Source organism: Salmo trutta, chromosome 29, assembly GCF_901001165.1.
Source record: "Salmo trutta chromosome 29, fSalTru1.1, whole genome shotgun sequence".
Taxonomy (NCBI): Eukaryota; Metazoa; Chordata; class Actinopteri; order Salmoniformes; family Salmonidae; genus Salmo; species Salmo trutta.
This window is the reverse complement of record NC_042985.1, coordinates 5,352,674-5,366,437: the sequence shown is the minus strand read 5'-3', so window position 1 is coordinate 5,366,437 and position 13,764 is coordinate 5,352,674. Positions and strand designations below refer to the sequence as shown.

General features: G+C 45.1%; 1 protein-coding gene across 1 annotated transcript in view; it reads right to left on the bottom strand.

Moving 5' to 3' along the window:
* The window catches only part of itga11a (integrin, alpha 11a), a 110,709-nt gene extending 98,438 nt beyond the window's left edge, over nucleotides 1-12,271 (bottom strand). Inside the window, exon 1 of the mRNA XM_029720635.1 lies at nucleotides 12,100-12,271. Coding sequence (XP_029576495.1) covers nucleotides 12,100-12,178 — 79 coding nt within the window. The 5' untranslated portion in view covers nucleotides 12,179-12,271. The remainder of the gene's footprint in view (nucleotides 1-12,099) is intronic.
* Between the last annotated feature and the right edge of the window lie 1,493 nt (nucleotides 12,272-13,764).

Genomic DNA, 13,764 nt, shown 5'->3' with positions numbered 1-13,764 from the left:
ACATAGAATACATGAAAACCAAACAGTGCCCAAAAACCCCGGAATACTTAAATCAAATGCCCCTTCAACAAACACACCACCCCGAACCACATAAAACGAATACCCTCTGCCACGTCCTGACCAAACTACAATACTAATTAACCCTTATTCTGGCCAGGACGTGACATATAGATAGAAAATAAATACATGTGACTCTGGATGACATCATAATGATGCTTGTTTCAACATTAGGGCCGTTTTCCTAAAGATCTTAAATCCGCATTGTGTTTTGTTTCTTTGTTACGATACTAACAAGTTTCGCTGGTATCGTCCTGGCCCTAGTAGTTAAAATTATTATATTTATTTGTTTCATAGAAAGTAGGCTATACATTTGAAAGAAACATCAGTCACTTGCGAGATGCAGTTAACAGTTGGGATTCAATACCATGAAAGAAGAGTATCAAAGTCAAAGTCAGGACAATAACCATTTCCTTTGAAATATAGTACTGTCGTGGTTCATTCTTTAGAACAGTTAGATTTTTCACATTGACAGTTTTAAAGGAGATTACCTCTGTTTCAAGGCAGCTGAAGAATTGAAATCTAATGAGAGCACTGCAACTGCAGAAAAAATATCTTTATAATCCTCCAAAATATATATGTCTCACTAGTATATTCTGCCAACAGATGTTGCTGCTCTGTCAAGAGAAATTATACAAGAGTATATGTGAGCATACAGTGCCTTCGGGAAGTATTCAGATCCCTTGATTTTTTCCACATTTTGTTACGTTACAGCCTTATTCTAAAATGTATTAAATAAAACAATTTCCTCAGTAATCTACACACAATACCCCATAATGACAAAGCAAAAATAGGGTTTTAGAAATGTTTGCAAATGTTTTAAAAACAAAAAAACAGAAAAACCTTATTTACATAAGTATTCAGACCTTTTGCTATGAGACTCCAAATTGAGCTCAGGTGCATCCTGTTTCCATTGATCATCCTTGAGATGTTTCTACAACTTGATTGGAGTCCACCTGTGGTAAAATCAATTTATTGGACATGATTTGGAAAGGCACACAGCGGTCTACAGTGGCTTGCGAAAGTATTCACCCCCTTGGAATTTTTCCTATTTTGTTGCCTTACAACCTGGAATTAAAATACATTTTTGGGGGGTTTGTATCATTTGATTTACACAACCACTTTGAAGATGCTAAATATTTTTTATTGTAAAACAAACAAGAAATAAGACCAAAAAAATAAAAATTTGAGCCTGAATAACTATTCACCACCCCAAAGTCAATACTTTGTAGAGCCACCTTTTTCAGCAATTACAGCTGCAAGTCTCTTGGGGTATGTCTCTATAAGCTTGGCACATCTAGCCACTGGGATTTTTGCCCATTCTTCAGGGCAAAACTGCTCTAGCTCCTTCAAGTTGGATGGGTTCCGCTGGTGTACTAGGCCATTCCAAGACATTTAAAAGTGTCCTCTTAAACCACCCGAGTGTTGCTTTAGCAGTATGCTTAGGGTCATTGTCCTGATGGAAGGTGAACCTCCGTCCCAGTCTCAAATCTCTTGAAGACTGAATCAGGTTTCCCTCAAAAATGTCCCTGTATTTAGCACCATCCATCATTCCTTCAATTCTGATCAGTTTCCCAGACTCTGCCGATGAGAAACATACCCACAGCATGATGCTGGCACATGTTTGCTTCTTTTTTTATTTAAGCAATGGCTTTTTTTCTGACCACTCTTCCGTAAAGCCCAGCTCTGTGGAGTGTACGGCTTAAAGTGGTCCTAGGTACAGATACTTAAATCTCCGATGTGGAGCTTTGCAGCTCCTTCAGGGTTATCTTGGTCTCTTTGTTGCCTCTCTGATTAATGCCCTCCTTGCCTGGTCCATGAGTTTTGGTGGGCGGCCCACTCTTGGCAGGTTTGTTGTGGTGCCATATTATTTCAATTTTTTTATAATGGATTTAATGGTGCTCTGTGGGATGTTCAAAGTTTCGGATATTTTTTTTATAACCCAACCCTGATCTGTACTTTTCCACAACTGTGTCCCTGACCTGGTTGGAGAGCTCCTTGGTCGTCATGGTGCCACTTGCTTGGTGGTGCCCCTTGCTTAGTGGTGTTGCAGACTCTGGGGCCTTTCAGAACAGGTGTATATATACTGAGATCATGTGACAGATCCTGTGACACTTAGATTGCACACAGGTGGACTTTTTTAACTAGTTATGTGACTTCTGAAGGTAATTGGTTGCACCAGATCTTATTTAGGGGCTTCATAGCAAAGGGGGTGAATACTTAAGCACTCAACATTTTTCCGTTTAAATGTAAAAAAAAAAGAAAAAAGATTTGAAACAACTTTTTTTTTTTCTTCACTTCACCAATTTGGACTGTTATGTGTATGTCCATTACATGAAATCCAAATAAAAATCTATTTCAATTACAGGCTGTAATACAACAAAATAGGAAAAATGCCAAGGGGGTGAATACTTTTGCAAGGCACTGTATATAAGGTCCCACAGTTGACAGTGCATGTCAGAGCATAAACCAAGCCATGAGGTCAAAGGAATTGTCCGTAGAGCTCCAAGACAGGATTGTGGCACAACGCCTCGTGGCACAACGCCTGTCCCCTATTTGACCTAGATAGTTTGTGTGTATGTATTGATATGTAGGCTACGTGTGCCTTTTTAAAAATGCATGTAGTTCTTTCCTTGAGCTGTTCTTGTCTATTACTGTTCTGTAGTATGTCATTCTGTATTATGTTTCATGTTTTGTGTGGACCCCAGGAAGAGTAGCTGCTGCTTTTGCAACAGCTAATGGGGATCCTAATAAAATACCAAATACCAAGTGTCAAGGCACAGATCTGGGGAAGGATCCCAAAACATTTCTGCAGCATTGAAGGTCCCCAAGAACACAGTGGCCTCCATCATTCTTAAATGGAAGAAGTTTGGAACTGTAACATGTATGCTGGGAGTTGGGAAGCAAGTTCAGGGAGTGCATTTAATAAATAAATGAACATAGAACAAAACAAGAAACACGGGTAGCGTACAGACATGAACACTGGAACAGAAACAATAACGCCTAGGGAAAGAATCAAAGGGAGTGACATTTATAGGGAAGGTAATCAGGCAGGTGATGGAGTCCAGGTCTGATGAGGTGCTGGTGAGAAGTGTGCGTAATAATGTGCGTAATAATGAGCAGCCTGTTGACCTCGAGCGCCGAAGAGGGAGTATATGTGACAGGAACCACCAAGACTCTTCCTAGAGCTAGCAGCCTGGCCAAACTGGGCAATAGTTTGTAGAAGGGCCTTGGTCAGGGAGTTCCTCTGCGGAGCTGGGAGAACCTTCCAGAAGGACAACCATCTCCGCAGCACTCCACCAATCAGAGTGACCAGATGGAAGCCACTCCTCAGTAAAAGGCACATGACAGCCCGCTTGGAGTTTGCCAAAAGACACCTAAAGACTTTCAGACCATGAGAAACAAGATTCTCTGGTCTGATGAAACCAAGATCGAACTCTTTGCCCTGAATGCCAAGCGTCACGTCTGGAGGAAACCTTGCACCATCTCTACAGTGAAGCATGGTGGTGGCAGCATCATGCTGTGGGGATGTTTTTCCCGCAGCAGGGACTGGGAGACTAGTCAGGATCGAGGCAAAGATGAACGGAGCAAAGTACAGAGAGATCCTTGATGAAAACCTGCTCCAGAGTGCTCAGGACCTCAGACTGGGGCAAAGGTTCACCTTAAAACAAGAGAACAACCCTAAGCACACAGCCAAGACAACGCAGGAGTGGCTTCGGGACAAGTCTCTGAATGTCCTTGAGTGGCCCAGCCAGAGCCCGGACTTGAACCCGATGAAACATCTCTGGATTGCTGTGCAGCAACGCTCCACATCCAATCTGAAAGAGTTTGAGAGGATCTGCAAAGAAGAATGGGAGAAACTCCCCAATTACAGGTGTGCCAAGCTTGTAGCATCATCCCCATGAAGACTCAAGTCTGTAATCACTGTCAAAGGTGCTTCAACAAAGTACTGAGTAAAAGGTCTGAATACTTATGTAAATGTGATATTTCAGTTTTACATTTTTGTAAAATATTAGCAAACATTTCTAAAAACCAGTTTTTGCTTTGTCATTATGGTGTATTGTGTATAGATTGATGAGGAAAAGAAACAATGTGTCACGAACCTCGTCTTCTGACGATATCGCGAAATCACTGTCGGAGAACGTGGACCAATACGCAGCAGGTTGTGTGCTCAACATCATGTTTATTAAACACGTTGATCACGAAAAAACAATAAATGCAAACAACCTGACAGGAGACAGTTTCGCAGGCTATAACTAGCAGTGCAAAAAACAACTACCCACGAAACACAAAGACAAACACACCCCACTATATAGGACTCCCAATCAAAGGCAACTCAACACACCTGCCTTCAATTGAGAGTCCAACCCCAATTAACTAGACATAGAAACACAGACATAGACCAGTGACAAACCCCATAAACATACATCAACTCCCCTCTGCCAAGTCCTGACCAAACTACAATAACCAAATATACTCTATACTGGTCAGGACGTGACAGTACCCCCCCTCAAAGGTGCAGACCCCGGAATGCACCTACACAAAACACAGAACCCCCCCCCCCCAAAAAAAAAGAAAATCCCGTAAACAAAAAGGGAGGGAAGGGAGGGTGGCTGCCGTCAACGACGTGCTACACCCCCCCTCCCCAACCCACCTATCTGGGAGGCGGCTCAGGTGCGGGACGTGGACTCCGCTCCATCCCTGACGCAGTCCACTTAAGTGGCATCCCTAACTTCGCCCGGCTGGCGGGCGATTCTTGCCACGCCCGGCTGGCGGGTGTCTCTGGCTGCGCCCGGCTGGCGAGCGACCCTTGCTGCGCATGGCTGGCGGGCGTCCCTGGCTGCGCCCGGCTGGCGAGCGGCAAATGCTGCGCCCGGCTGGCGGACGACCCTTGCTGCACCCGGCTGGCGGACGGCCACTCTGGCAGATCCGGCACGGCGGGCCACTCTGGCAGATCCGGCACGACGGGCCACTCTGGCAGATCCGGCACGGCGGGCCACTCTCGCAGATCCGGCACGGCGGGCTACTCTGGCAGATCCGGCACGGTGAGCCACTCTGGCAGATCCGGCACGGCGGGCCACTCTGGCAGATCCGGAACTATGGGCCACTCTGGCAGATCCGGAACTACGGGCCACTCTGGCAGCTCCGGGCAGACGGGCCACTCTGGCAGCTCCGGGCAGACGGGCCACTCTGGCAGCTCCGGGCAGACAGGCCACTCTGGCAGCTCCGGGCAGACGGGCCACTCTGGCAGCTCCGGGCTCCCGACTGGCGGGCGGCTCTGGCGACTCCTGACTGACGGGCGGCACTGGCGGCTCCTGGCTGGCAGGCGGCTCTGGCGGCTCCAGACTGGCGAGGCTGGGCTGACGCACTAGAAGCCTGATGCGTGGGGCTGGTACAGGATGTGCCAGCCTGGGCACACGCACCTCAAGGCTAGTGCGGGGAGCGGGAACAGGCTGAACAGGACTAGGCTGACTATTGGGAAGCTTGGACCGGGTTGCTGGTACTAGTCGTGCTAGACTGGGGTTACTCACTTCCGGGATACTCCGAGAGGCAGGAACCGGAAAGACTGGGCCATGGAGGCGCACAGGTGGCCGTGATCGCACCGCCTGCACAACCCGTCCTGGCTGGATGGAACTAGTAGCCCTGCACCAGCGGGGTGCTGGTACAGGGCGGACTGGGCTGTGCGTGCGTATGGGCGAGATAGTGCGCACCTCGGCGAAACACGGTGCTCTCCACCTTCTTCGCTCCTTCCTGCACTCACGGGTAGCTGGCTTATGGCTCTTCCTACGCCCAGCCAAACTACCCGTGTGCCCCCCAAAATAATTAATGGGGGTGCCTCTCCGGCTTCCTAGCCAGACGTGTCCCCCGGTAGCATTCCTGTTCCACCCCAGCCTTCTTCCACGGGCCCTCTCCGGCCAGTATCTCTTCCCAAGTCCACTTCTCCCAATAATCCATATATTCGGCGTCCCGCTCGTTTCTCCGCTGCTTGGTCCTGTTGTGGTGGGTAGTTCTGTCACGAACCTCGTCTTCTGACGATATCGCGAAATCACTGTCGGAGAACGTGGACCAATACGCAGCAGGTTGTGTGCTCAACATCATGTTTATTAAACACGTTGCTCACGAAAAAACAATAAATGCAGACAACACGACAGGAGACAGTTTCGCAGGCTATAACTAGCAGTGCAAAAAACAACTACCCACGAAACACAAAGACAAACACACCCCACTATATAGGACTCCCAATCAAAGGCAACTCAACACACCTGCCTTCAATTGAGAGTCCAACCCCAATTAACTAGACATAGAAACACAGACATAGACCAGTGACAAACCCCATAAACATACATCAACTCCCCTCTGCCACGTCCTGACCAAACTACAATAACCAAATATACTCTATACTGGTCAGGACGTGACACAATGTAATCAATTTTGGAATAATGTCACGTCCTGACCATAGTAAGATGTTATTTTCTATGGTAGAGTAGGTCAGGGTGTGACAGGGGGTGTTTTGTGTTTTTCTATGTTTTCTATATCTATTTTTAGTTCTAGTTTTCTATTTCTATGTTGATTTTTTGGGGGATGATCTCCAATTAGAGGCAGCTGGTTCTCGTTGTCTCTAATTGGAGATCATACTTAAGTAGGGTTTTTTTCCACCTGTGTTTGTGGGTAGTTATTTTCTGTTTAGCTGGTCTGTGTACCTGACAGAACTGTTGGCTGTTTGTTTGTTATTTTGTCTTTAGTATTCTGAGTTAAAATAAATATTCACTATGAGCACTCAACACGCTGCGCCTTGGTCCCCTCTCTACGACAGCCGTTACGAATAAGGCTTGTGCCTAACAAAATGTGGAAAAAGACAAGGGGTCTGAATACTTTCCGAAGGCACTGTATATCTAGCATATGTTATTGCTAAATGGTTCAGTTGTTGATAAGGCATCACATTGTTTCCTGCCAAATTGAATGACACGGTCATAAAATATATGTTCTGGTTGGAGAAAACATCCATTCATGGCTACCATCACTGCAATGTACAGTATGCAGTTCAATCTAAATATTGACATATTCCCCACATTGCTCATTTCCTGTTGCATGAATGGTTCACATGGTCAGATCTCCCCCCAAAATATTATCCAGAGGGAGTCAACAAGTATTTTAATTAAGCTGAAATAAAAAATGCTGCTAAATGGTGGAAGAAATGGTGCTGAACAGCTATGATTTTTCACAGCAGGTGGTGTATTTAAATTCTTTCCCATATGGGTTTTCATAATTTTTCTAGGCGTGCCGTCTTAAGTACACATAAACACAAATGACTCCTCTAGCCGGCGCTTTGATGTCTTCGAGGCTCGTTATAGAAAGAAAACTATCCCAGATACCATCACAGAGCAGCTTTGCTGTACTTCCTACCAAGAAAAAGAGAGAGCAAAAAGAACAACATAGAGAGAAAATGAGCGAGAGACGGAAAGAGTGGAGGTGAAAGCGTGAGATGTGGAGGAGATCCAGTTTCCATTTCAAACCCCTAACGTGGCAGAGCAATTTAATATTCCCAGTAATATCAGCAGCTCCTAAAGCTAGGCCAGAGTCTTGCCGGGTTTCCTGTGTACCAGCTCTTCTGCACAGATAAATAAACCACGGGCCCGACCGGCCAGCCACTGCTTTTGGCCCAGCACCAAGCTGCAGGAGCTCCACCGCAGCCCCACTGATGGAGAGACGACCCACGGGTGCACTATGAACAGCCAGGGGTGCAACGCCTGCTAGAATGGATCCTCACACAGGACTTGATGGAGCTTCATGCTACTCAAAGGGCAATCAGCGTTATGGTCAGGTTTCAGTTCATGAGAGGGGATGCCCTTTAAAAGGATGCATGCAACGCCCATAATGTGACCTGGGACTTGGATGCATCATACACAGCTCTACACAGTGCTGAACAAAATAACTCTTCTACAATTTGTCAAACATAGACATGGGGGCCTTTCAGGGAAGATGTGAAAGACTTCATCTCCACCTCACAGCGTCTGCCATGCTGGTCTGTGTGTGGGTAACAGTCATAATGCTTCAGGGCATGACTGTTACCCACAGGCCAAGATTCTGGGCCAGCAGATTGAGTTTTAACCAAATCCGCATGGTGAGACGGCAGCTCCCCACCACCTCTCTGAAAATCAACCTTCATTGGTTCACCTATAAGTGGTGGAGAAGTCAACGTTCCAGATTCTAATATGAAACGGTCAAACGTTCTCTGTACTTTATGAAGGAATTCACATTGCAGCTCGCGCACAAAAGAGCAGCCCTGCGATTGGAGGTGTACACCTCACATGAGGTAAAAGGTGCAACTCAGCATCTTTTAGTTGGCCCGTTCTGGATCTTCTTGCACTGGATGGCTTTTCTCTGGAAAGCTCATCTGAGCCCTGTTGAAAGATGCTTCACAATGGATGGTGCTGGTGACATGATGGGATGTGAGTCATGATGGAGTATCTGGCACCAGATGTGCCACTCCCACACAGGAGTTGGGCACTGCTAAGCAAGCTGTCTGCCTTCTCGGCCAGCTCTAAGCCCTCCCAGGGTTAACAAAATCCTCCGTGGCAGAGCTTGAAGCAGTGCCATGTACTGTATAAGCCATGCCTGCAGAGCAGGTCTGGGGTGAGTTGTCATGCACAGCTGTAAGCCACTGTGGAGACATCAGGACATTCATAACTGCAATAGTCAGTGTCTAAGGACAGGCTGAATGACATACTGATTCATTATTGGGACATTGACCCTGTACAGTACTTCAAAAGTTTAGATTTGAAATCAAACAATGACTATGCAGTCTGTCAGCTTTAATTTGAGGGTATTTTCACGATATCGGGTGAACCGTTTAGAAATTACAGCACGTTTTCTACATAGTGAGAAAGTTACAGATGCACAAATATCATAACCCCTAACACGATTTCCTGGGGCTACGATATTTGTCCGTCTGTAACTTTCTCACTCATCATTATTCAGAATTCATTCAGGATTAACCGTAATCGTGTTAGCATCCACATTACTGCAGAATTGTTCAGAAACATATTATATTCTCATGTACAATAAAATGACACAATACATTATTTACCAATAATTTATTTTGGGCACAAAATAATCTGAAACACAACCAAAACAAACAGCAAACGCATCCATCAAATGTGTGGAGTCACAAGCTTGATGTAGTCATTGTGTGCTATGAATATGGGACCAAATTCTTAACTTTTTACTACTTTTATACACATATAAGAGAATTTGTGCCAATTTTTTTGGTCCCTTAAAATGAAGGGACTGTCACAGTCTGACTGTGTACAAAAAGTGCTATGTTTCTAAACAGTTCACCCAACATGGATGAATTTACCCTCAAATTAAAGATGACAGTCTGCAATTTAACAGCATAGTCATTGTTTCAAATCCACAGTTTTGGAGTTTAGAGCCCAAAGAAGAGAAAATGATGTACTGTCCCAATAATTACTGAGGGCTCTGAGCGAGGACAAACATGTTGCGTTGGGACAAACATGCTGTACGAGGACAAACATGTTGCGTTGGGACAAACATGCTGTACGAGGACAAACATGTTGCGTTGGGACAAACATGCTGTACGAGGACAAATATGTTGCATTAGGCATCTAACAGGTGAAGAATACAGACTGTATGTGAGCGAAGAAATTGGTAACGACCGGATTTTTTAAAAAGCAACACCATTTTCAAACTCCACTATTTACTTTAAACAGTTTTTGTGTGTTTTTGTGCAGCCCGAGCGAGATTTGACACTGCTCGCTTAATGAACCCATAAAACTCAATGAGAAGTGTAACAAGTCCAACCTGGCCCTCTAAACCTGCCCTCTCGCACTCAGGCCTAACAAGTAAAGTGTTGTCTTGACAACACGGCCAGGCTTGTGTGACAGCTTTGGAAAACCGTTGAATGCCCGCAGGCTGTTCATACCTCAAACAGACTGTGCACTCTTCATGTGGCTCAATGTTTCAATCTCTAAATACATTCTACATGAAGGAAGCCCCATCCACAGTGCTGCAACTGGTTACAGCTGCAAGATCACCTATAGACAGCAGCAGTGGACAGCTGTGAATATGTCAGAATGATCCAGCCAACCCTTCAGCAAACCCTGATCCTCTGTGGAAATGACAGCACCAAATGACCTTTGGTCTGCTTCAGAAGGTACATTGTTTTGCCCCAGACGTAGGCTCTGTCTGGATGAGTGTCCACTGAGTTTGTCCTTATTGACTAAAGGCTTGAAGCCCACTAACTTTGCTGACACAGCTCCCTCAGTTTTTCACTCAATGAGTTGTCATCAGCATGTATGCCATGACATTTTGCTATGTCACTACCACCATTCTGACCATGTTAAGCAGCCTCGTTCAAACAGGACATTTAGTGAAGCAAACTACCACAATAAATAAATCAAATCTTGAATGCAGCCCCTTCCCGTCTTATTGTCAGAGCTTCTTTCCCAGTCCGGCCAAACAGCTTCTCTCTCTCATTCCAGACTGTTTCTGTGTTCGCAAGGTTGACCTCTCCTCCCCTCGGCAAGACTGTATGTGTCCAAAACTTGGACCCAACATCAAATTCCTATACCTCAGCAAATATTTCCAGTAGACATTTCCTCTACTGCTCCACCCTCAGGCCTCATGTCATCTAACAACGTCTAATCAAAGATTAATAATAGCTAGTCTACTTCAACAAGAGGGTGTAAAAACCATGGGAACCTAGTGCTATCCAACTGCTTGTTAGATTAAGGTCAGTAGTACATTACTGGAAAGCAGTAAGGACAAGAAACGTCAGCCATTTCCAAATGACTTAAACAGTGACATACTGTACATTGCCATAGACTGAAGCAATTACACTAATATATACAGTATGGCTGGCTACCAGTATTGTGAGCCGTGTGCACTCTTTGGAAGCCACCTGTCATAGCAATCTCTCTTGACATTGGTCCAATCTCATATTACCATAGAATTAAAATAGATGAAGATCGACAGCGGGGTGCAGTCCATATCATATCAGGTTATACAATTCAGGTCATATAGCCATAGGAAATTCAAACAACCCATTCTCTCTCTCTCTCTCTCACTCTCTCTCTATTCCACTTCAATATGTTGCTGCTATTGTAATTTTACTGGTAATTGACCCCAGTTCTGGCTGTGCATCACACATTTCCAGATGCTGGAAACTCTGAGCGCTTAGTTTCTAAACAGATAGCACCACCTTTCATTTCAAAGGACACACCTGATTTCAATAAGAGACAGAGCACCTCTGTCAAACCTGAGGGAACCAGCACATCCCTTCAATAAGCCAACTCAGCACCCATCTCTCTCACACAGTATGATATAAGATATGAGACTAAAATATATTATAGTAGTTTAAGATATAAGACTGTGCACCGCCCTATGGGACTCCCAATCACGGCCGGATGTGATGCAGATATGACACTAAGATATGAGAGTAGTTCAAGATATGATTCTAAGATATGTGAGACTAAATTACGAGACTAAGATATGAGATTAGTTTGAGATATGATACTAAGGTATTAGAGTATTTATAGATATGAGATTAAGATATGAGACTAAGATATAAAACTTAGATATTAGAGTAGATCAAGATATGAGACTGATATTATAGTAGTTTGACATATTCGCTGTACGAGAGAAGAGACTCGTTTGCTAGTTCTCCAGAAAGCCACTTCACTTAGGACACCGTGGAATTATATTCCTGTCTACATTTCCATATAAATATTGGAGAACTGAAAGCTAGACTGTCTGCCTCTTCTTATGCAAACATTAGACTAACTTTAGCTCCTATAAAAGCTATGCCACAAACGTTTTATGTGCCTTCCAGAGAGAGCTGGAATAAATAAAATGTAATAACTACTACTTATTGTACACATGCATAGGACCACACACACACACACACACACACACACACACACACACACACACACACACACACACACACACACACACACACACACACACACACACACACACACACACACACACACACACACACACACACACACATTAGCTCACCTGGCAACAGGCTGCAGCAGATCCAGAGAAACACAGCGTGGCAGTACTCCATGTGTTTGGTCGGTGTGTGTGTGTGCATGGTGTGTGTGTGTGTGTCTGGGGGCTGAGGCAGAGAGACCCAGCAGCGTGCTCTGTTAAAGATTCAGCTCTGGTTGACTCCACGGCTAGTCAAAACGCTCACTATATCTGAGGAGGTAGGAGGGGACTGTGGCTGAACTGAAAGGAGGTCCACGTTGAACCAGCAGACAGGACTCTCCTCTCAGTCCCTCTGCTACTCAGACAGAGCAGTGAGCGGAGACACACACACGCTATCCACCGCAAGCACAGATCTTGGATCAGTTCCTCTGGATAATCAGAGGCAAAGTTGATGGAGTTTGAATACAGTCATTCCATTACTTTTAATACTACAGTGTGTCTTGGTATGGTATAGTTGAAGCAATACGTGTCCTCTCTCTTCTGCTACCAAATATACTGATGATAAAGTAGACTTTCTTCAACTGCATGGTTGGTTATGAGCTTGTCAGTCAGCATTTCACTGTAAAGTCTACACATGTTGTATTCGGCGCATGTCACAAATACGATTTGATTAACAATGAAGTAGAATGTAATCAGAGGGGTTGGGTTATTTATTTTATATTTATTTAAAAAAAAGATTTAACCTTTATTTAACTAGGCAAGTCAGTTAAGAACAAATTGTTATTTACAGTGACGGCCTACCCCGGCCAAACCCGGACCACGCTGGGCCAATTGTGCATCGCCCTATGTGACTCCAAATCACGGCCGGATGTGATACAGCCTGGATTCGAACAAGGGACTGTAGTAACGCCTCTTGCACTGAGATGCAGTGCCTTAGACCGCTGCGGCACTCGGGTTAAATGCGGAAGAAACGTTTCAGTTGAATGCATTCACTTGTACAACTGACTAGGTATCCCCCTTTCCCTAATCAGAGAATATATCTTCAGAACAGCTGTGTTTTAAAAGACAAAAAGTTGTTTTTCATAGCACTGATGCTTGACAATCATGTTGTGACCACACGACGCCCAATGTATTAATGAGGAACACCTCATACCCCCACAGTCAAACCATCCAGACTGAACTGTTACCTCATACCCCCACAGTCAAACCATCCAGACTGAACTGTTACCTCATACCCCCACAGTCAAACCATCCAGACTGAACTGCTACCTCATACCCCCACAGTCAAACCATCCAGACTGAACTGTTACCTCATACCCCCACAGTCAAACCATCCAGACTGAACTGTTACCTCATACCCCCACAGTCAAACCATCCAGACTGAACTGTTACCTCATACCCCCACAGTCAAACCATCCAGACTGAACTGCTACCTCATACCCCCACAGTCAAACCATCCAGACTGAACTGCTACCTCATACCCCCACAGTCAAACCATCCAGACTGAACTGTTACCTCATACCCCCACAGTCAAACCATCCAGACTGAACTGTTACCTCATACCCCCACAGTCAAACCATCCAGACTGAACTTCTACCTCATACCCCCACAGTCAAACCACCCAGACTGAACTTCATAATGACCCATGTAATGTAACAACGGATACTAAGACTGAGGGAACCGTAAGAGTCAGCACATAACCCAACATAAAGACATCTATACACGCATCGTGACATCTAACATCCCGTG